Raw genomic sequence first — 24,015 nt, forward strand, 5'->3', positions numbered from 1 at the left:
TTACACTGGCAGAGTCATTATCCTGAAAGTCAGAGAAGGGAAGAGAGAATTTTCTTTTAACTACTGCCCATCTGCTTCAGAGAACGAGGATTTTGCTTCAGATACCAACAACTGCAAAGCGTTCACTTGAATTCAATCCAATCTATATGTGTACCTTCCCGGTGAATCAGCTTGGTTCATTTTAAGAGACAATTTTTGTAAGAATACTGTAATGAATTTCATCTGCAAAAGTTATGCAGAGCACATCTTACACAGCATGAGCTGGATCCATCTTGCTTTATTCCAGTAGGTGTAAGGTGTAAATTGTTTATTGTCAGTATTTATCTCACAGTTGAACACACTTTCCTTTTGGCACCAAGTAGTACAATGCCATCTACTATCACAGGGTTCAATAAATGTGAAATTTAGCTCGATAGGTTTCCATAATGCATGGGCACATCACACAGTTTTAGAATTGTAGGATAATTCTAGTCCAAAGGGATGGCAGAAGGTCTCAGGCCCAACCTGCTGCTCAAAGGCAGGCTAGCCTCTCTAGGCAACCTGAGCCACTGCTTGACTGTCCTCAGGGCGAAAAACAGTTTTCTAACACCCAATCTGAACATCCCTATCCATTGTCTTTGTCATYCCATCATGCACTACTGTGAAGACCCCAGCTCCGTTCTTCTTTGTGACCTCCTCATAGGTACTCACAGGCTGCTGTAAGGTCCCTTTTGAAGCCTTCTCCTCTCCAGGCTGAACAAGCCCTGTTCCCTCAACCTCTTCCTACAGAGCTTGTTGCTCCAGCCCCCTGACAGTCCTGGTGGCCCTCTGCTGAACTTGCTCCAGTTTATCAACATCCTTCTAACATTTGGGGAACCAAACTGGATAAAATGTTGTAGATGTGGTCTCAAGTATGCTGAGTAAATGCTCTCGATCTACTGGATMCGTTCCTGTTAATATAGCCCAAGACTCTTTTGATCTTCTTTGCTGCCAGGGTGTSCTGTGAGCTCATGTTCAGCTTGCTGTCTACRAAAACCTCAAGATCCTTTCAACAGAGCCATCTCCTAACCAGTCAGTCCTCAGCCTGCATGGGATTATTCCTTCCCAAATTCAAGACTTTCCATTTGAACTTGTTCAATTTTGAGAGGTTCTTGCTGGCCCAGTTCTCCAGCCTGTCTCTGTCCCTCTGGATGGCTGCCCTGCCCTTGAGCATTTTGAGTTGTCCCCCTAGTTTGGTTTCATCTGCATATTTAACAGAGTGCACCCTGTTGCCTCAGGCCATTGATTAGGGTGTTAAACAGGACTGATATTAGTAGACTCWTGCATTACTCGACTTGTTATCACTTGCGCAAACTACCCTCTGAATTTGACCATCCAACCATCTTTTTACACATCTAGTTGTCCACTAATTCAGACTACAGTACCTAAGCTAGATGAATATCATGGGAGGTAGTATGAATATCATGGGAGGTAATACCAAAAACCTTTGCTAAAGTTGAGGTAAATGACACCCTGTACTCTCCCCTCCTCCACAAATCCAGTCATCTTTCCACAGAAAGCAGACAGGTTGGTCAGGCATGATCTACGCTTGGCAAATCCACACTGACTCTTCCCCATCATCTTCTCATTTACTTGCCCACAAAAGTGTGTTCCAAGGTGACTTGTCCCATGACCCCAGGGATTTAAGGGCAGTTAACCAGCCTGTAGTTCCTTAGTGCAACTTTTTGGCTTTTTTTGAAGATGGAACATGGTGATAAAAAGGTAAYGTTAAATTTAATTTGCCACCACTGTTAATGTAATCAAAATTTAAAAAGAAAAGATACGATGATGTCAGCCAATCACCCTCCTCCAGCTCTCCCARACACATACACATGATGGTGTGAGCAGCTTGGGCTGGATGCCATTGTACAGAAAAGTAAGGCTGAACACTACAGGAGTTAGAAACTGTTAAACTTAGCGTGCCTCCCTGGTATTTCTTAGGTTCCTTCATCGTAAAGTTTCTCCCTTTTATAAAACCCACACTTTCTGTTTACATAAAAACATGTAAGGTGTCAAACAAAAAATTCATCTAGCCTAGTATCCTGCTTCCATGAGTAACTGCAAACAGGTAGAGAGAAGAACAAAAGTGCAGGCAAGCACATATATAAGGTGTACAAGAGCAGTATTTTTTTAATAGCAAGAAAGATGCATAAAAAGAACTTAGAATTTTTACTGAACACAATTTATTAATGAACCCTGAAACTTAAAATTTTGGCTCCCCACTCACTGAATCAAATGTAAAAGGAAACATAGGAAGCTAAACTGAAAACTGAAAACAATCAGAATTATGAAAAATTACATCATTATAGGTGCAGTCATTATAATGTAAATGTCCCACAATGCAGTGGCAGTGTCTTTATGTAAAACCAATTCAATACATGTTTCTATAATTCAGTTTCTGTTTAGAGTTCTGCAATATAAGCAGCTTTCAGTATAGGCACAATTTCAGTTAAAATGCCATAATTTTCCAACTAGCGGGTTGCTTTTATTATAACTGGCCAAATTCCAACTCAGTTGTAACCTATTAAAAGCTATTAAAGTTATTAAAATCTATTAAAACCTATTCATTTTACTGCCTGTCTTTCAAGGAGCACAATGAGAAAGCTTTATCTACCAGAATAACAATCCAAGACATACTGTCTCACCTCAACACAGCAAATTACCATAAAATTTATTCAGATTCAMAAAGAAGCAAGTCTTCTATCAGAAATGAGTATCACATTTTCAAGAGAAAATTAAATCATATATTGAGCCACAATGCACATTTCTTCAGGCTCTTTAAGCAATAAGCTATAGAATAGGCAATTTTCATTAGTAAATCATAATTTTAGTAATCAAAATATCTTATCTAGTTTTTATTGAACTGACGACATTTTTGAAAATGACTTTACTAATTGGAAGATCAAGTCAGTGGTTGTTCAGGGTTCTTTCCCTTGTTAATCAAGATTTTTTTCCCCCTAAATTTATCACGTGTTGTGTAGTCACTGCGAGACAAAAATATTCACATTAGCAAATCATTTCTTAGGCAAGTTATCTCCCACTAATGTGTATGGGACTAAATATATGGGAATGATCTTAAGATTTTTGCCATAAGATTGTGCACTTATTGCTCTAACCTAATAACTCAATCTCATTTAGGGACATCCTTGTTCTGTAAAAGCAGTTTTTGGAGACCCTCAGTATTTTTTAAAAGTTTGGATGAAATTTTGAACCAAGAAAGTAATACTTACAACCAAGAAAAATTTAACTGGAGGGCTATTTTTCTTTCATTGCTAAGCTTACAAACAAAAGGACAAATAATAAAAGTGTAAAAATGTGTAAGAATGAATAACTTAAAATGAGAAAAAAGGAAATGTAATAAAATGTGTGTGAGTAGAAGACAGAGAAATAGCAACAGCAATAACTGTATTTGCTATCTGTAGAGTTTCTTCTATCTCCAAGGATTCTGAAGTAGCTTATGAATTCTGGATGAGATCACACCCCAAACTACATAAAAAGAGCGAAAAGACCTAGAAACTGAGCAAATTCCTGTTTATGGATTTTCCAGCCTTTTGGTCYCATAAGAGCATGTAGGCTTTATCCCTTCCAAAGGAGGAGAGAGAGAGAGAGAGAGAACAGAAACCAACACTGGAGTTCAAAACATAAACAAACACACTGCAAACTGCTCATCTCATCTGCTCTGGAAAGGGAAAAGACACAGTTAAGACTGCCAAGGAGGAAAAACTTACCCTTGGTGTTACACGTGGTTCAAAACTGACTCACAGACTTAAAATGCATAGACCTCAAAGACTTTTGCAGGTATCCCTGCRACACAGTGCTCATACCTGTGGCAAGGTAGATGATATGGAAAAGCATGTCCTTGCCCTGCACCACATCCACCACCACGTGGGAAAATCGGCTATTGTCTTCCATGAAGTAAGGAACATGAGTAACTGGTTGGACCACCTCATGCATTAAAAAGAATTTTTGAGCATCCTGAAGATTTCTCTCGGTCAGATTTGCATACAGACCCTGGTCCATGGTGCCACACTGTAAACACAGAAAAGTAATACTATTATATGCAATAGCAACAGATTTGCTCTCTGATTTACAGTATAAGAAAATAAATACCAACAGTATATCTTGTAGTGATCTTGTAGTATTTCAAATTCAGGTCTCATTCTGGAGCTAACTAGACTGTACGGAAAACAACAAAACCACACTTTCTTGATGGTGTACTAGGAGGAGAAAAACTACCATCCAGCAAACCACAGAATTGTTCTAACTATTTTTCTTTACTATTTTACACTGAGTGTTGAAGACATGACAGTTTTTCAGAGAAAATCTCACATCTTACCACAGCCAGAGACTAACAGAATTCCCAGGTCAAAGCATGATGTAGCATCTGTAAGCTTCTTTGTGTTCATTAAGCCAAAATTGTACAGTGTGGAGCTCTAGCTATAAAGTCTAGTTGATTCTAAATCAAACACTTTTTTTCTCCTTTTGAGTTGACTGTATTATATAACAGAATATTGTATTAATTTCTAAYAGGAGAACATTCAGTAATTGTAAGCACAAATTCCAAGCACAAATACAGCAAAATATTTGGCAATTCATTTGGCATCTTCACRTTTAAATCTTCAGCTAACTAGAGGACACTAAATAGAGAGCTTCATGTGAGCAGATAACTTATGCTTATATTCTTATACTTACTTCTACATTATCATATCAGAAAAGTAAAACAGGACTTTACAGCGTTTATCAAATATGTTGGTGATATGAAAGGCATGCCAAAGACATACTTTTTCACTGTATGTTTTCTGCTGTCATAAATGATGTTATGAATCATGGCATAAACTACATAATACAATGCGCAAAACCCTGTCAATTATTTCTGAGTAACATTATTGCCATGTTTTCAATCTGAGATTAACAGATCAGTCAAAATCCACAAACTTTAAGAAAAATTCAAGTCAATAACTTTACAATGAGAGCTCAAAAATTCCTCCAGTTTCCACAGACTGGAGGATTAAGAGGGAGGAGGCACAGTTATGCAGAGACCACTACTCGTTCTGTGAGTATACAGCACATCAGGCCATGGAAAAATTAAAATAAAGAAGCAAAAGAAGAATTTCTCTGAATATTATATCAATATATCAAGCAGGAAAGATTCTGCTTGGAATGCTCATGGTACACTGAAACATTTATGGTTCTTGGTCTCATTATGTAAGATGTCCTGTGTAAAGAGAAAAATAACAAGCTTGGAAAGAAAGAATGTTATTAAAGGCTTGCTGTGTCTCAGGACTGGGACTCCAACAGAGAGCTGCAAAGTTTAATTAATTAATATAATCTGGCCTTGGAAACAGAGTGTTTGATGCAGCTAGCACTATCTAGCATTAGATTTCCTTCATAACCACATACTTCTGTTGACTATTGATCCTAAATACTCTGAGGATAAACCCAATTCCGAGATTATACAGTCAGCACTCCTCATATTTTATTGTAGGTGTCCTACAAAAGAAAAGGCTTCCTTTCTGGGAAGCTGCTGTGTGCCAGCACTGCAGTTGAGGAGCCAGAAATCAGACAGATCGTTCAGCAGAATAAAAAATTGCATCTGTAAAAGCACAGAAGTTCGACATCACTAAAGGTACCTGCATATCACTTAAAGTGAATTGGCTTAAGCACTGTTCCAAAAGGCCATTTTGTAGCCTCAGAGAGCTGGTCAGCAAAGCTGTTGCTCAAAGATGATACAACTGTTTCTGTAACTCCTGTAAAGTTGATAAAGGACCTAAGAGCCATATTTGAATCAGTCAGCAATCCCAGTGAGAAAATTCTTCATCACCTCCCTGCCTTGACTGAGAGGTAGGGACAAGCACAGGCAACATAGCAGAGACCTGCACTTCACCCGCAGGCAGCGTTCCGCACGAGGCACTCACATAGGAATCACTGGCACATTAAGACAGGCAAGGTTTACAGGAAGGTGCTAATAACTTTTACTGGATTTGCTCATCTAGTTGGAAAAAAAGAGAGAAGACGTTTTGCACACAAGCCTTTCTTCAGGCCTCYTCCTTCACAAATTAGCCTCACTTTGACCTTCTTGCTATCACTCTTCTGTCAATACAAACATTACCAYGAGATATAAAAAGTTATATACAAATATAGCCTGTTTCTGTAATACAGCTTGCTTAAATGGTGTTCTCTTACTTGGGCACAATGCCAAATACACTATTTAGAAAAGATAATGGGGCTCTGGCCTATAATTCAGAGCAGACTCAGTGCTTTTTTCTCCTTTGTTTGCATAAACCAGGAAGTTGAAACTACTGGTAAGTCCCCTGTGGGTGACTGGCTTTCATGCCTGCAAAGATCTTATGACCCTTAGAAGAAGAGAGGCAAAGCTGCCGTGGGATTCGCTGTTGTAAGGGAACTGAATATAAGAAACTGCACAGTGATAAGAAAGGGTGAGAGGATGATCCACGCTTAAGTATCTTGATGGAAAGTTATTAATGTCGACTAAATCAATGTGATTCTCCTTTCTGTTTCTCTTGCTGGAACCACATTCTCATGAAAATTTTCCTGGTAGAAGTGCTGACTGTGCAGAAGAATAAAAAAAAATACATATGCACTTGAAACATGCTTTCGTCTTTGTAGAAAGTTCCCCTGACCGACCCACCTTGCACTAATTAGTCCTACGCTGTCAGCCAGCTTCAGAGAGTTGCATACTCAGAGGCTGACAGGTTCAAATGAGGGGCACACTGTTTTACAAATTCTTTTAATCAGATTCTTTCAAGGAGCGTGGATCACTTTGCACCGGCAAAACTACAAATTCTCAAATTCTTATCACTTCTTTTTCTTTTGCCTTTTTTTTTTTTTTTTTTGGTCAAAGAAAGTGTTCCCTTTCCAGGTTCTAACAACACAAATAAAATACAAAAGAGAAGAGAACGTTGATTACTCTTCAGCCAGGAGTTAGCATTGCCTTGGTGGATGACTATCATCTTGTTTCATTTTGACAGAAGATCAAAGTTGAGCCTCTATACTCYTACCCTTCAGAAGATATCTGCTTTTCAAATCACAAGAGTTTGGGGAAGGATAAAATTAAGTATGATTAAGTATGATGAAATAGAGAGCTCTCTTAGGACTTTTTAAAAWTTTTGACATCTTATGCTATAATACAGTGCAAAACTGGACTTGTTAACATACAACATTTTGAAAAAAACTCATGTAAACTAGTGGTCTTCTCTTATATACTTGTACCTGAAAATTAGGGTTTGGATTGGGGTATGGAAGCCAAGCAGAGCGAGAGTTTTCCTGGTATTTGAAGGGTCCGTTAAAGGCCTGAGTTATGGCACTCAGGTTGAAAACACAAACTGCTGAGGCTGCTATGCTGTTCCTGAAAGACAAATATAAACATTAACTTAATTAACAGCACCAAGAAGTCAATTTGCTGAAAAAAAATATTAGGCAGTATTTCCYCTTGTTAATGTGCCAGTCCTTCAAGTAATTAACAAAATGGACATGATCAGCCAGGAGATGATATCTCAGGGAAATGATGTGCTGATTTAGGCATAGACTTGGTACTTAAAACTTTTTGTCACCCTTGCCAAGAAGCTAGTGGTTGGAGAAACAGCATTTTATTCCTGCTGCTGCTGCTCTGATACTACAAAGCCATACTTTACTGCTACATGTAATCGCATGCATCAAGTATATTTTTCTTCTAGTTGTAAAGTTGACGATGAGATTATTCTCAGAGGTCATTAATATTTATTTTATACAACCAGCTTTGTATCGAATGCAAGGATTTTTTGACTCATGGTATGTCCCTAGACCCAATGGAAGCTCTGGGTAAGGCACCTGCACAAAAACCCTATCTTCCAAATGACCTTGTACAGCAATAAGAATGCAAGTCCCAGGAGAAAATAACCTCAACCACATACTTTACAAAATCACCTGTTAGAGAAATAAACAGTCACCAGGCAAAACATAATTTCCTGTTCTCAAGTTCAAATTGTGATATATGCCAAAAAATAATTCTGTACAGTGTAAATAATACAATCAAGTGACCATGAGAATGTTTAATATGGAAAACTTACTTTATTTTGACAGCAAATCAAACTTCAAAAATCTGCAGAATTTGGGGGGTTTAATATGTACAAAAAAAAATATCCTCTCCACAGACATAAAAAAGCTAAATTATCATCAGCTAACAATAAATTCAAGTCTGAAATAATTCTTTTAGAATGAATATAAGTCATGGAAATGAGCTTCCACATTATTCTTTTCCAAAATATGAGATAAAGGGATGGAGAGTGAAGGTGGCACATAGTTACACAAATTTCCATTACAAGTAAAACTGGTGACAACTGATTCCCATGTCTCCACGGCATTCTTTTTTCATTCATTTCTTTCTTTTTTTATAGAAAGAAAGGAAAAATAACCATCTACCAATAACTGAAAAGACAACAAGGCAATATGAATTTAATAGCAGGACAAAAGAATGATTTGCTTTCTAATTCTTGTCACTCCAAAACTAGAAGTTTTTTGCAAATAATTACTGCAGAATCAGCTAACATTAGATTTGAGAAAACCCTGCCCATATAAACTGTCAATAAGCTCGCTCATATTATTAACAATACCAATATTTTCTTGAATTTCCTTAAAGTACTCATGCTTATAAATCTGCTCATGGTGTGAAAAAATCCGTATCAGCCTCATTAAGAAGCAGCAATGATACTTCATTTAACAGTCAGCTACACTTAAATGGTGCTAGTTTTGCTCTGAGTCACAATCTCTATTGATAGAAAAGCTGTGGGGATTTTTCCCCACAAAGCAATTAAACAATGTATATTAAACAATCACTGGGGTACTATTTTATAAATAACTCAAAATAAAATCACTGTGATTCTGAAAATGTGGAGATTGAAGAACGCTGAGTCTGATTTGATAATATCTGATGCTGTTGTGCTAAGCACGTCGTTCCCTCTGCTGGGAACCCATACTGCTTCTTCACCATCAGGCTGCAGGACTGAAATGCAAATCATACAGGTTGTGCRCATTTCTGTAAACAGGTACTCAGCACAGGGAAGCAGTCCTCACTCTACAACATTTCAGCAATCTCCAAGATTTTATTTGTAATAYGTGACGCCAGGAACAAATACAATTTCAACACGGCTTTCCCTGGGGAGAAGAGAGTTGCTGCCATTACACAGCAGAAGCTCTGTGGCTTTTCTGGGACAGAATYCTCCCGGTCAGAGTTCCCTTGGCAGGCGAGAGCATCAGGCCTATTCTGGAAGCCATTTAGACATGGTAAGACCATAACAAAAGCAGGAGAAACTAGCTCATGCTCACTGTCCAAGCAACTTAGAGATCACAGCTTGCYTGGATTAACTTACAACTGTTTCCACCTGGCTATACGGATATATTTTAATAAACATAAAGTAGACATTCAGGTGCTTCTAGTGGTAGAAAAGGGCACTGATCTGTGTTTCAGGGGCCCAAATATCTTTTAAAATTCTGGGCAAAACCACCTTACACAATGTGATACTGTAAGCAGATAAGAGAATCAGAAACCKAAATCTGAAATCCTGCTCATAATTGGCTGTTTTACCAGGCAACATATGAACTCTTGTCATCACATTTCTGAGATGATAGTGTCTTTTTTTCTGAAAATTAAGCTATTCCTGACACCCAGTTCAGAGTCTAGGAAGCTTTTATGTCCAATCACAATGCTTTAATGTAAATGAAATGTTAAATTATAAGATTAAACTGTACATTTAAGAATTTTATCTTGTTGACATAACAGGTTTAGTTATGCTGCATTTGACTCTCAAATCCATACTGGGATATGTTGGGACTAATTCAGAATACTTAAGAGCACCTCTCACGCTCTTTTGAGCATGACATGATTGAAATCGTAGGACTGACATGATCAAATTACAATTATGTTAACAATATTTCATAAACATAATATGTATCTATTTATAATAATACATGAAATGTATAATCGTGTATTTATAATAACATATGAAAAAGATGAAAATAGCCTTAAACACAACCATCTCCTTGCTGTAAGGAAAGATTAAGAATTCTTCCTTCTTTTATATGCCTTTAACAATTTAATGCAAAGAATTTGGAACTGATATATGTTCACAAAAGTACAGTGGACGGGAGAAAGCAGTCATCTGAATTTATAAGCTAAGAAGCTTCACTTTTTACTGTCATAAATCATAACAAAGTAAAATGTATCATGGAATTTACTTACACATTAGTGGTAAAAATCCCATAGATCAAGTCCAATTCTGGCAGGAAGAAAGTGCTCTGTAGTTCATTATAGTAAAATGGAATTTCTCCAGGGCGAGAGCAGTTCAGACGAGCTTTCATGAAGGTAGTCCAAGTATCCTCCAGCACAAACTTGCCACCAATATCATTTTTACACACCCGAGCAGCACGAGAGAAGACTGTTTTCCCACAGTCATGCTCCACTGCATTCTCCCGGAAGAAGAAGTAGGTAAAGTTCCCAATGTCATAAGACGACACAAAATTTGGCTCTGAAAACAGTTGAAGAAAAAATTATGTAGTKTGTCCCAGTGATGTATACACTCATATTAACTTGAGAGTCAGATTCATCTTCAGGCATTCATACAACATAAGTGATTTATCTGCTGTGTTAATCTGTTTTTGCTTTGCCGCCATCCCTTTATTTCAGATTATCAGAATAGCCAACAGCAACTGCACGTGACTAAGAGTGTGCTCAACTACTTAAATGAAAAGAGAGAGACTTCTGAGCAGGCATTTGATGGTAAATAGCCTCATTTTGGTCCTATCTCACTTAAAACTTTTGACAGCTTTACAGTATCTTCTTTCTTTTTTGAAAAAGATGAAAATGATGGTGATACTGGAGAAATCAGAGAATACCAAAAAGGAAAAAAAGAAAAAAGAAAAGAAAAAGAAAAAGGTCCAGGAAAAGACAGACAGTATTTCTTAAAAGCAAAATGGAAACAACAGATAACATGATGATAATCTATTTCCTASAAGGACTACTAAAGAGTCCATGAGCTTAAGAAAGATTGACAACTTGATGAATTCAACTCAGATGAAAATCAAATTAGATACATGGATCTGTAAAAAAGCAAAGGGGTCATTACAAAACACTTGTTCCCCTGAGAAACTAGTAAAATTTTTGTTTTTGTCCCCAAATTCTATTCTAAAGTGAAAAAAAGCAGCAAACYAACTTATATTAACCATGTTTATCCATTCCGATACAAAACGCTAAAGAATTTATTAGCAGAGGTAGGTGAACATGTTTTGACAGCACTTTTATTGAAAAAGTTGCTGTAACTGAATCAAAAATTTTCCTAGGATACATCAAAGATGTCAAAATTTTGGAGGGGCACTAGCTTACCTAGTTTTCTGCATTGCTTCCCTTCTCTCTCCAGTACACTGCTAGTCTCCAGGGCGTCTTAGCTCCACAGCAGGCAACAGGGTGAAGAGCTCCCTGGAGTATTTGAAGCTGAGCAGATAAGATAGCTCTCCTACTTCTCGCCACAACTTTCACTCATTCACCTATTAACTGTTTTCTTGAGATTAGTCTGCAACCCACCACATTTTCTCCAAACTCAGATCCCCAGTGGGATTTAACTGGAATTTGGCACCCAAGGGCTTTGCGGAGAACTTTGCTGGTTTCCAGAGATCTTAGAAACTCCACTACACCACTGCACTTCTCTCTTAAAACCCAAAGGTAAAAGCATTTGATGAGACTTGTGGTGGCCATAAAGATAAAATCAGATTTATTAGTAACAGTTTCCCTAATTGAATAACACCTCTTCATTCCACACATGTGTAAAATTTTCTTTACAATAGGAATTTAGTTTCAAAGGCTTCAAAAACCTTTCAACTTCATTATTAGAGCTTACAGACCTGTAGAAATAATTCTTAGTTGCTCATGAGTTCCTAATCTTTTAAAGATCTAAATGTAACACTGTTACACATATATACATTGAACACTGAAAGCAGAGGAAGCTGAAATAAAAAGCTTATTTTTAACTTGGTTAAAATTTTCCTCTCTAAGAGTGTGCTTCTATGATGAATAGGTAACAGAGTAKAATAATACATGTTTTAATGGCCCCTATACTGAAATCACCTAAATATGTTGCTAAAAAAATAACAACATTACATATAATCACATTTAGGCGAGAGTGTTTTGGCAGGCATCAAATATTGATATATATCAACAGCTAATTGCATGCAAAGTTTTATTATTATTGTTATTATTATTATACGCTCCAATTATGTTTCATTCATTTCTAAGAAATATCAGTGTTTTGAATTCTATGGAACAAATCTATTTATTTAAATAAAATATACTAAAAGTAAAATCTTCTTAAGAACACCAGGCTAATGAATAAAACAATCCACTATTTCTCATCACCCAATTTGAATATCCATAACACATTTAGCCATTTTTCTCTTGATCTGTAATGTGTGTTACTTTTCTCCCTCACTTCAAGTAACATTCCTTTAGAATGTTTTTATACTCATTGAAAAAAGAAAAAGGATTCTCCCATCTCAGTGTGATTCAGGCTACTTGTCCACAGTACTAAGCTTAGGTCTTATTTAAAGCATTACCCACTAATAGTAGATGGAAAAAAACAAGTCACCCGAAATAGCAAGAAAAAACAAGATCTTCCAACTATTTTTGATATTGTGTAGCCTAAAATTCTACTTGCTCTTTGCAAATAGCTCAAAAATATCTTGATCAGATTTAAAAAAAACTACTTTTTATGCAAACATTCACCATCAATTTGGTCCACCTACAAAATATTCTGCAGAATCATTAAGCACAGAGGCCGTGCCCCAAAAATCAGACCTGCTGATGCTTCTTCTCGTTCATGGCCCACTGAAACAAATAGGTCTCCATATTTGTACTCCAATGCCAAAAACTCTGTTGGAAGTACCCAGAGTGTGAAGAATTATGAATTATGGATAACATGTTCATGAACTGTAGGAATAAAATCATATGAAATGCATTCAGAATGTTTTTTAGGGTTCTTTGATAATTGCATGTCAATCTTCCATAATTTAAAATTGCACTGATAATCATAATACATGCCTCAACAAAAGCTAGTACTGATATTTCATTGATTCAAAACTGAGAAATGATATTTACATCTGCAAACACCTGTGTGCATGCTTCAGTGATCAAAAAATGCTGAAAATGTGACCTGTTGTTGAAACTTGTGAGAGCTYTTTCCTTTTGCATAAAATGTAATATTCTCAGAGCTACCTTGGGGAATTCTATGGATATTGGGGGATTATCATGTCACACTTTATTCATTTCATTTTCTCTTTGGGAAAAACAAACTGAATCACTTCAAAGTTCCAAGGGAAAAGGGAGATTTTTGTCCAGGAAAAATTAGTTCATATGTTTCTAAATATTGTGCTGTGAACTGATGTTTGTTGACATTGAGCAGTTCTTCTTACAAACCTTTTTAATACAGGACACAAAGTGATTTCTGTTTCCTGCTGAATTTGCAGATAGCTTTGGAAGGATAAATTCATTTAAGTTGCAAATGATTACCATAATGAATGAATGCCATTGCAAGAAGTGCAAGGATTCTGGTATGTGATAGCATGCCATCAGTACGGATCAACTGGAAAATGTTAATCTGTAATAATGTCATTAGTATTGTAAATGACTTAATTGACGTGTCAGGCTTAGTAGACTCTCTCAAGTTAAATGAAACTGATGGAATACTTACCTGTGGAGCAAGGCTCAACGTACTCCTAGAAACATTCTCCAAATCAGAAGCCTAAAAAATGGAAACCCAAGAGCCAAAAGTCCTAGGTGATTTTATTTTCTTTCACCTTACTAGCTTTAATGAAATCCTTTCCCTATTTGGGCTTTGCCATCTCAATATTTCCTTTTTTAAGTGTGTTCATTAACGTAGCCCAGCTGTTGGCGAACAGTACAACAGGGGATCCAGCTATTGCTGCTCGTAAATATGTATAGACAAATCTTAATATTAAATTTTTCCTCCAGTATTAAACACATTTAAAGTAATACATAACTTGTAGTCATCATAGTTAAATTCATCATCAGGAGCTAAAATGCAAAGTCTCAATGTAAAATTGGTAGAAATCATTGCTTATTAATAATTATTTTTCCCCTGTGTTTCATAATCACCTAAGACACATGCTTAAAATGCTAGTCTGGCATGCTATAGCTGGGTACCACCTATTTTGACTATTGTTTCTCCTGCTGTGCCTCAGCTCTTCATAATTTTTTTACATTCTTTTCCTTTTTGCTAAATAGGAGGTTTTATGGGTTTGAAAGAGCAAGGGCTGCAAATTACACTAAAGATGTGTATGCCAGACAATTTTTTCCCAATCTTCTCTTAATATTGATGATAGATTCTAAAATAATAATCCAGCATAATCATAAAACTGGATGCACTCATTAGACTTTACATTTTATGGATGTACTCTAATAAATTCTGAAGTGTAATTATTTCTTCTTCTGAAAAGTGGTTTTCAAAAACGGTATTTTAAAATTCCTTGTTTCATAATCCATTGTTTATTTCAGATAAGTTTACATGGTTTTCAAGGTGTTGTTATATGGCATAACATTTTCAATTTATTGTATCATTTTGTTGATGCAAACTTGCCAGTGTTATAAATTCAGTAACAGGAACCACTCTCTATTGTGATTTAATTCATTGCTGGAGTTTAGTGGACTTTGAGTCATCTGTACTCACTGGARAGGCACCTTGTGCAGCAGCAGTGGAGCTGCGGGAAATATAGAGGACTATCTCCATTCACTCAGAACCTCCAGAGGTATGTGCTATAYGGATCTATCAAAAGAGGCAGAAGTTTGAATATTTACTATGGATTTAGAATTCTACCTACCCAAGAAGAAAAATCTTTCTTAAGCAGATTTTGGCAACTAGCAGGCATGGTCTGGAAGTAAAATGCAACTATGATAGATAGCTCAACYCTTTTTTCCTCAAACATTTTGACTGCCGTTTCTTCTTCCTCTCTGATCTAGTTTTCTAAGGGAAAACGACAATCAAAGGACTTATCCTGTAGACCTGGCCTCTTTTCTTTTTCCTTTTTTTCCCATAACAGAAAATAAAAGAGAGTTCACTTTCATAATCATTCATTTTTTTTTCTATCACCTTAAGGCTTTCTATAGCCACTACTGAAATTCTATCTCTGTTTCCAAGACTTCTGTTCTCCTTTCCTTGGTGAATGCTGTTTCACACGTGTTCATGTTCCCTCAAATTTGTCCCTTTTTCTACATTCTCCTGTTTGAGCTGTGCTTCCATTCTATGTTCCTCTATTCTCTCCAGCTCACTGATATTGTTTTATGCCATGTTATTGAGGCTGATGTTCCTGCCATGAAGGTCCACAGCAATGCTGGACACAAATGATACACTTGTAGGAGGCTCCATCCTTTCTCCTCATTCAGGAGGATCGGTGTCTGATGTGAGTTGATGTGAGCCACATAGGTGAGACCTGAACACTCCAGGGCATGAAGTCATTTCTGGGAATTTCATAAACACCTTGAAATCTCAGTTTTCACTTAAAACGAAAGATAGTTCTAGCTTGTTGGATTGCAAGCAAAAGTTTGAAGATGTGACCAGACTGTAACCAATGCAGAGATGATTGCTCTGATCTGCCAGCAACCTGAAAGCTYCGAGAGAGGCAGCGCACTTCACAGCAGGTAAGCAAAAATAGAATAGGCTCTGCCCTCACTAAACTCCTAATCTTTTCAAAAGGAAAAGGAAGACCTTGCTGTATCACCTGGCATAGATGAGAAGCAGAAATATCATTGTATTTTCCTTCATAGAAGTGTTGCCCATCTCTATATTTTAAATGGATGAGGAAGGGGTATGATGGTGCTTTGTTATAATTTAGTTTGGTCTTGGACAAAAGAAGCTAAAAGGAGGTTCCTCCATCTTGCTGCAGCCTACTTCTCTTTTACTCTGTCATTGCCATCTAGGGAAAGATGTACAGCATTGGAGAAAAAAATGCTCAATCTTTGCCTTTGGAAGTGCCAGTGGAGAAGCCTAAGGATGGATTTGAAAACCACTAGGTATTTCCATCCAATTTCATGCTGCTAGCAAAGACCACAATGCCTACAAGGAAATAGAATCAAGCTTACGGGTAACATAACTAAGCAAAAGCAATTATTTATCTTTTTGCAAAACAAGCAACAATTGATAGCATATGCTTCACATATTCTGAGTCAGCTCTCTTACCTGAAAGCAAAAGACAAAATTGCACTTTGCAAGAACACACTATTTTTGAGTTATGTAAAATATTACATAAGAAAAGCTTATTTCAGGTAATTATAGAGCTTTCTATTATATAAAAAAAGGTAACCTTGAATTATTACAACGATTTCCATTAATCCTTAAAAGCAAAAGTGAAAAAAATTAATCTTGTTCTTAGCTGATAATTTCTCTCCACACATCCAGCCACTAGCAGGGGTTATAATAAAATTGCACTAACAAACCATAATCAGAAATGGATTCAGAGCTCTATTAAATCTCTCTAACCAAGCCATTATTGTGAGAATTGTACTGGTTCCTTGCAGAGCCTGAAAGTATATGCCAAATATTTTTAAAAATGCCCTTAAAAGAACTATTGAGGGTGCCAAAAACCAAATACTTAGAGTAGCATGAAGGAAAAGTGATAAAATTATGTCTACCAGCAGAACATCCCAAACATTCCTACAYGCTTCTCAACTACAGAACCTGTATGAGTTTTTTTTTGTTTGTTTTTTTCTCTTTTGGGGCTACATATGTTGCAAGACCACATTTTAATCATCTATGGTCTACTCTTACTGGCTAGACATTTAGAATGAACTTTTTATTTATTTAACATGTTCCAAGAGCATCTGCCATTTTAAGTCTAAGACTAGAAAACCAACAAAATTTATTTCAGAATATTAGAGACCTAAGTAGCCTTAATACATAATTGCAAGCAAAGGAATCTGGCAAAGAATGAAACTAAGTATCTCAGTGTTTCTCAGTATGATGAAAAAGAAAGGGAATAATTAGAATTTAATTTTTTCTTTAACCTTTTTTGCCCTTCTATTGTCTGAAAAAAGCAAAAAGACCGTTGTAGACAGAAATAAACTTTGACAATGAGGCATGCAATCAAACACTCATTTGTTTAAGGAGGTGAATTGAAAGCAGAAATACCACTGCTACCTGTAAATGTTGGAATAGAGAAAAAGTTTCCAAGTATRAACAACAAAGCTCTTCCTCTCAATCTGAACCCACTGGAGTTGGTGGAATATAAATATAAATATTTAACTCTATCCTACAGATCAAACATTGATGAATTCTGCCCCTGTTGCATCTTGTAGTTCAACTCCAAAACAAAGCCCTACTAGAAGCACACTAAAATAGTTAGCTCTGGATGTGACATGTTGAGATTAATACTCAAATAAACAGCATGTTAGCTGTAAATMAAGTGTATTTTTTTATTAATGAAAGGTATATTTTATTTGTTATCATTTGATATCTTCTAAAGCAGACTGCCAAGACAGACTACTCGTTTTATGAAATATTTCTAATGTGATTTTAACATGTTCTAGCAAAATGCTGCCCTTCACTAATCTGAGCAGTTGGCTGAAGCTCAAGGTCTTCCTCATTGTTCTGGTCAAGGAGAAGAAATGAATGGAAGAGCTGTCTACTTTAGATGTAATGTGTGCTCTATGACCTCAAATCATTTCCCTCAAACACAGGAGTACTTAAGGACAGACTCAGAGAGAAAGGGTAGATAGCAGAATTATATATGGACAACATATCTCAAAGAATAAATTACTGGTAAGTAGCCTCTCTTACTTTCTTCAAGTCTTTATCTATATCTGTATCTATCTATCTACATTTACGCATTTAGGTAACTTCAAGCATTACTTCTTTCTGTACATGGGAAAAGAGAGGGCTAAATCATAAGAGGGATATCACAAGAGGGAGAGGTGGGGGTTTTTTCATGCTTTCAGATTTAGCATCATGCAGCCAGCTGCTGGTCTGCACCAGWTGCTAACTGGTCAGTTCAACAGGTTCCTTTTGGATGAGAATACTGACAGCACTAGAGAGTACTGACAGGGTTGAAAAGAGATATAGGATAGTAGGGTGATTTCAGTGTCAGATTCCTAGTGAGCAAGTAGGTCTGTAAATTGCTGAACTACAGTGAACTCTCAAGTTCTATCACTGAGACAGTCTAGTCCTACAACCATATCTCCTGATAGAGACAAATAAAATCTCTATGAGGATAACAATGGTCAAAAATCTGGTCACTGCATTTGGTCAGCTGCATTCAGTGCTGTCTTAGGAGCACCAAGAAGAAAAAAAATGGGATATGTGAATAAAGCATTAACTTCTTTTTGTAGAAGAGGAAGGAAGTGCTTAGATAAAAACTGTCAAACACATTCAGAAATAACAAACAGTAAACAGTTTATTATTCTTAATTAAAAGAGAGAAAATCAGATACCTGCCTCCACACACATTCTCCTCCCAATCACTAAGGAAGGCATGACTGTTTACATTCCAAAAATATACAAATCAGACGCAACTCTCAAGAGGTGGGCAGACAGCTGTAACAACTGGTCAAATGTTCTCTCTGTCATTAAAATTGATAAAATGAACAAAATCTAGTCAAGTCAAAACTTGAATACTGTGAGCAGGTTGTCTATTAGGTGAATAAGCAGCATATTCAGAAGTCCTCTAAGGTGGCTCCACAATTACTTGCTCCAATCAACAAAAGGGTAGCTGTGTTTGCACAGTGTTGCTGCACTGTCCACTTACTAAACTGGGTCAGTGCTAGAACAGCATCTGGGTACTTCCCATAAGACTATGTCATTGAACTTTCCTTTTTCCTTTCAGTTATACTCTCCCAGTATACTCTTGTAGCTTAATTTTACATGTGTTTTGAATAATTCATATTTTTATCCAACCTATCTCAATTCCTCATCACACTAGATAATTGAAYGTTGAGTGCATCATGAAAATGATTTTACAGAAGTGAAAGTTCAATGACTCAAAAAGTTTAATGCCCTACTAAGTTTAAGCACCTGATGAGAATGGTGCTCAGTAATGTATGATGAAAACACTGCTTACTTACCTATTCAGCTGGCATGGATTACTTCCAAACCCATCAGGTGTCCAACAGAAGGCAAGACCTGACAATAAATACATGACTCTGGCTAATCCAGAATGAACTTGAAGGCTTGGCCATGCCAGCAATCCAAATTTATTTAATTTTTGATCTTTGTGATTCCAAGAGCTGAAACCTCAACGTAGTACAGAGGCGCAAGCCCCAGTCCTACGATACAACAGCTCTGTTTTCCCTTCCCACTGCACGTATCACAGTTCCAGTGACTATCAATCTTTTGACAATTAAGATTAGGAACGGTATTTCTTCTATGGTGAAGCCTCAGAGCCTCCCATGTGAAGGTCCTTCACTGCAAGACATGGCAAGYGGTGACAGCAGACCTCCAAAGTACATCCCTTTGGCCAGACTGAAGGCTTTCAAAACCCTTCAATGCACTAAGAGAGAATTCCCCTAGCTGTTAAGACAGAGGTCTTAATACTGCTATTTACTAGCAATAAAGCATTGAACAAGATAGTCCACTGAGTTTTCAAATATTGCCATCACCCACAGAGACCACTTGAGTCAATCAGATTTACAGAGTAGCAAATCTAATTAGGGAAAAATATATCTCTGAGGGAAACATGGATGTAAAAGTACACCATACTCCAAACAGTAAATATTCACAGGCAGACACACACGCACCCTGGCAACAAAGCTCAATTAAAGCAACCCTTAAAGCTGCCTAAWGGGTAATGAATAGGACGTTCCCATTCCAGCTGATCCAGCTGCCTTACTTTTCTTGCAGAATTATTTATGGTACTTTCTCCCTGAAAGTTAGCAAGAGTCTACACTTCAATTCAAGCACTAAAAAACTAATGCAGTTTCTTGGTAGAAGTTGAATCCTATATGAGCAGACAAATAGACATAAAAATAGATGAAGCTACCCAAGAAGACATCCCCTCTCCCCTTCATGAAAGTAACTGGGCTGCTTGCAGTCTTTTATTGGATTTGCTTGAACTACCTCCAACTACAAAACTCATCTCATTTCCCCYCTCAAAGATAAAAACCACACTTTCCTGACAACTTAATTCTAAACACTTTTGTGGTAGGAGAATAAGCTTTAACAGAGGATTTATAGGTGCAACTGAAGTATTTAATACACAAAATGTAAATATTGGYAATGTGATAAATTAGAGCAGTTTTGAGGTAGGAAGGGGGTAGGAATGTTAATGGGCCCTTTGAGAGAAGCATATCTAGTTAAAATGAAAACTCTGTGTAAAGGATATTTTCCCTGTGAAAGAAGTACCCAAGTGCAGCACAGTAATTAATTCCAATACCATAGCTGTGTGGATAAATGCCACCTGACCACGGATACCTATACAATGAGTCCATATATGTGGGCTGAAATATTTAACATTAAGTCTGTCACTAATCCTAATGTTCTGAAGTTGAAAGGGTTTTATACAGGTACCAAAATTCCAAACTTGAGAATAATCCCATCATACCATGAACCGCACTGTAGGAGCAGGGCCTGATAGTCACTGTGGTGTCACTTAGCATGAGTTATAAAATACTTTTTTTTTCTAGCAGGATAAGCATGGTGCAAATTATAACACATATAATCTTACATTTTATGCTAAACAGTAATTTTCATTTTAGAAAAATCTGAATCTTTTTTTCTTTGCAACACAAATTAATTGGTAAGTGGTCCTGTTATATATCAGTAAATCCTGTTAGTTTACTGCTTCTCCCAGCTGGAAATTTCCAATCAGGTGATTAATATCCATAGCATAGGAGGCATGGTTACAGTATGACCATGAGAAGTGTTACAGACTAGTTCCTTTTCTATAGAAAGTCAGATTAATTCAGTCTATTTTAAACTGTTTACTTTTTGCCTTAGGTTTTCGAAAGGAATCAATTAAGAAACATTCAAGACAAGCTACTGCTCCTGGCCGACTCAGCTCTTCCATGTACCACACCTGAGAGCACGATTGCGAGCCTTTATACCACAGTAATTCCAGCACTAATAACACCAATAATTACAATAGTAAATTAAAAAATGTACTATGCAAAGTAATTTTAAAGGGACAAAACAATATTCCAATAACTTTCACATTCTCAGGATGACTTTTCAAGAAAATGAATCAAGCAAATATAAGTCAAAAAATACATGAGCCTCATGGTACTCACCATTCAGCCACTTGGAGTTGTACTGTGCAGTGCGGAGAGGAGGAAGGGCCCCCAAACTGCGATAAATGGCAGGATCTCTTCCCGGAAAATCCATAGCTGTAGCAGCATATAACTCCCCACTGGAAGTGAGAAGGGCAGTGGAGTTGTGTTGGGGACTGTATGGACAACGAGCCATGCCACTGATTTGGTCATGTATCTCTGTCAAGTTACTTAACTGTAAAAGAGGGATAAAAAGGAATTAAAATCATATGAAAATTATAATTTCCACCACGATGTATCAGTCTGGTCAAGATCCTATCATAAACACCAACTATCTACTTTGGTTTTATGTGACAGTAATGAGCTGAATTTTAGTTCTATTTGAAACTATCTGGTACTGAAGTTCCTACTGTAATGTTGTCTGATCTCCCTTTTGCAGTCGGGATGGAGAAAATATATAAGTTAATCATAGTTACCATGCCTAAGATGTTTTGCATTAGAAGCAACTCAAAAATTATCTAAACTGATGCTATTAATAATATCAAAGTGTATATGTTTTGACAGTAGCCTGGTTCTGACACTTGCTATTCTTTGACAAACAGAAACCAAAATCTACATGCATGGTTACAGTTTATCTTAAAAAGCAAACAAAAAAACCCCACAAAAATTATCCCCCCAAACCCCAAAAGATTTGACTGCCAGAAAAACTAAGGAATTCACCAATTCAGCAATTGGTGAAAATTCTCTTATTTGTTCTGCTGGTGTCTTCTAGGAAAGAATCACGAATGAAGAATGAGATTTAAAAAAATTTGGTTTCCAATTCAGTGGAACTGTCTGTCTGACTTACTTGCAGTACTCAAAAAATTCAAACTATGGTATGATGCTARTACATTATTTGGAAATGAAGGTGCAGTAAGTTTAAATATAATAAATGTGCCAAGGAGTTTTTTGGTGATAGTTATATTTCCTATATTTAAACTCCTCCCCACTCCTGAAAAGTCAACATAGTCCAAAGAGTGATGTTTTGATTTTTATTATGACTATCACTGTTCCTTAATGGACTCTCTTTCTTAGATACATATAATGTACAAAAAGGGTCRCTTTCAGAAGCAGAATGATAGATTTTCTCAGTGAAGGTTTCTCATTCCCACCAGTCAGAAATCAGTGGTACTGGTACTCTTCTCTTCCACAAGGCTACGCATATACAGAGCTCGCATCTGCCCAACTAGTTTTCAGAACTAGATTTGTTGATATCTAACTCAACTTGGCAGAGGGATAGAAGTCGCAGAAATATTTAAATAGCATGAAAAGCAGCATGTGGGAGGAAATGAGTTGCTTGGATCTGTGCTCTCTCCCCAATCTGAGGAATAGACTGCAAAAATTGCTCATCAGTTACTTCGTGTCCCTGGCCTGCCACTAGCCAAATCAGCCTTTTACACTTGCCAGTCAACCTGCGGAGAGCCTGGACCCAACCACAGCATGTTCAGCTGGTCCTGAACACAAACTTGATTTATGGGGGGAAAGGTTAAACACGTACTGTCCGGTTGGTGCAGATGGGAGTGAATGCGTTGGTCCCACAGGTGAAGAGGTGGTTGCCTCCGACGAGAAGCACACGAATATAGTTTTGGCATTCCTCCTGCCGCACAGAAATCATATATTTAGGGATACTTTCAAGGAGAGAGGAGATCARTTGTGACCTGCTTTTCAAGGTTTTGTGTCCACACATGAAAATTCACATGAGCAAGGCTTAGGCTTAACTAAGGTGTTACCAATCATGACATATAGAGATTTCCTAATGACAATGCAGACATCTATCAATCCTTGCAAATATGTTCTTAATGAGATGACAATAAACCTCTTCAGGACTGAAGAGATTGTCTTAATGTGTATYCAAAGTTTTATCTGTACTCTGAAATAACATACACAGCCTAAATAATACACTGATGCCTCAAGAAATCAGATGGCCGTTTTCTAAGACAAGCCAAGGGAGGAAACTGAGAGGAATACGGGAGAAAGAACAGTTTGTCACTAACAAGAGTAAGTTGAAACTATTACAAATAAACTTCTAGAAAAGATACTCAGTTGCATATCCATCACTACAAGTTTCATAATTTGCCCAATACATYAGAAGTATACTGAATTATACCCAGGAAATACACAGTTCTGTAAATCCGAAGATTCCCAAGAAAGCTTCCAAAATTTAATCACCTCAGTACATATAAGCTCACTCCTGAAGAATGATTTTACGCATTTTTACCCCATTACAATGTACAAGGACTTTATGAGGTTAATTTGTCTCGTTTCAGAAGCTAGACACTAACTGCAGTATCTAGTCATTATTGAGACAGCAAGCTTTTTTCTGAGATAGTAAAAATCCCTCAAAATTGTATACAGGAAAGATGCAAAACAAATTGCATCTCCTGCAAAAACAAATGCCCCTATCACATAAAATTAAGAAAAATAACAATATGCTTTAAAAGAAAAACTCATTGCCCTTCCCTTTAAGTGCTTTGCTAAAATACTTTCCAACATTCATTCACAATATAGTCACAGATAAAGCATTAAAAAACTTGTGAAAATTCAACTATAAGATTCTAACTGATATTAAGTGGAATCGTGCAACTAAATCCACGTAACTGTAGTAGCACAGAAGCTCTATCAGCCTTTCAGGCCTACTGTTATAATAAATGTACTGTAAGTGTATCTTGCAAATAGATTCTAATCCTGGAAAAGAAGAAAATAATCCTGAAT

General features: G+C 36.9%; 1 protein-coding gene across 3 annotated transcripts in view; it reads right to left on the minus strand.

Annotated features, from left to right (window-relative positions):
• SEMA5A (semaphorin 5A) overlaps positions 1-24,015 on the minus strand; it is a 304,442-nt gene that overhangs the window by 114,891 nt on the left and 165,536 nt on the right. For all 3 annotated transcript variants that reach the window (XM_085307061.1, XM_085307059.1, XM_085307060.1), the window contains exons 7-11: positions 22,802-22,900; positions 21,286-21,499; positions 10,253-10,538; positions 7,249-7,384; positions 3,843-4,047 (exon numbers count right to left, since the gene is read on the minus strand). In XM_085307061.1, the coding sequence (XP_085163187.1) occupies positions 3,843-4,047; positions 7,249-7,384; positions 10,253-10,538; positions 21,286-21,499; positions 22,802-22,900 (940 nt within the window). The remainder of the gene's footprint in view (positions 1-3,842; positions 4,048-7,248; positions 7,385-10,252; positions 10,539-21,285; positions 21,500-22,801; positions 22,901-24,015) is intronic.

Source organism: Rhea americana, unplaced genomic scaffold (assembly GCF_003343005.1).
Source record: "Rhea americana isolate MKP2758 unplaced genomic scaffold, rheAme1 scaffold_251, whole genome shotgun sequence".
NCBI lineage: Eukaryota > Metazoa > Chordata > Aves > Rheiformes > Rheidae > Rhea > Rhea americana.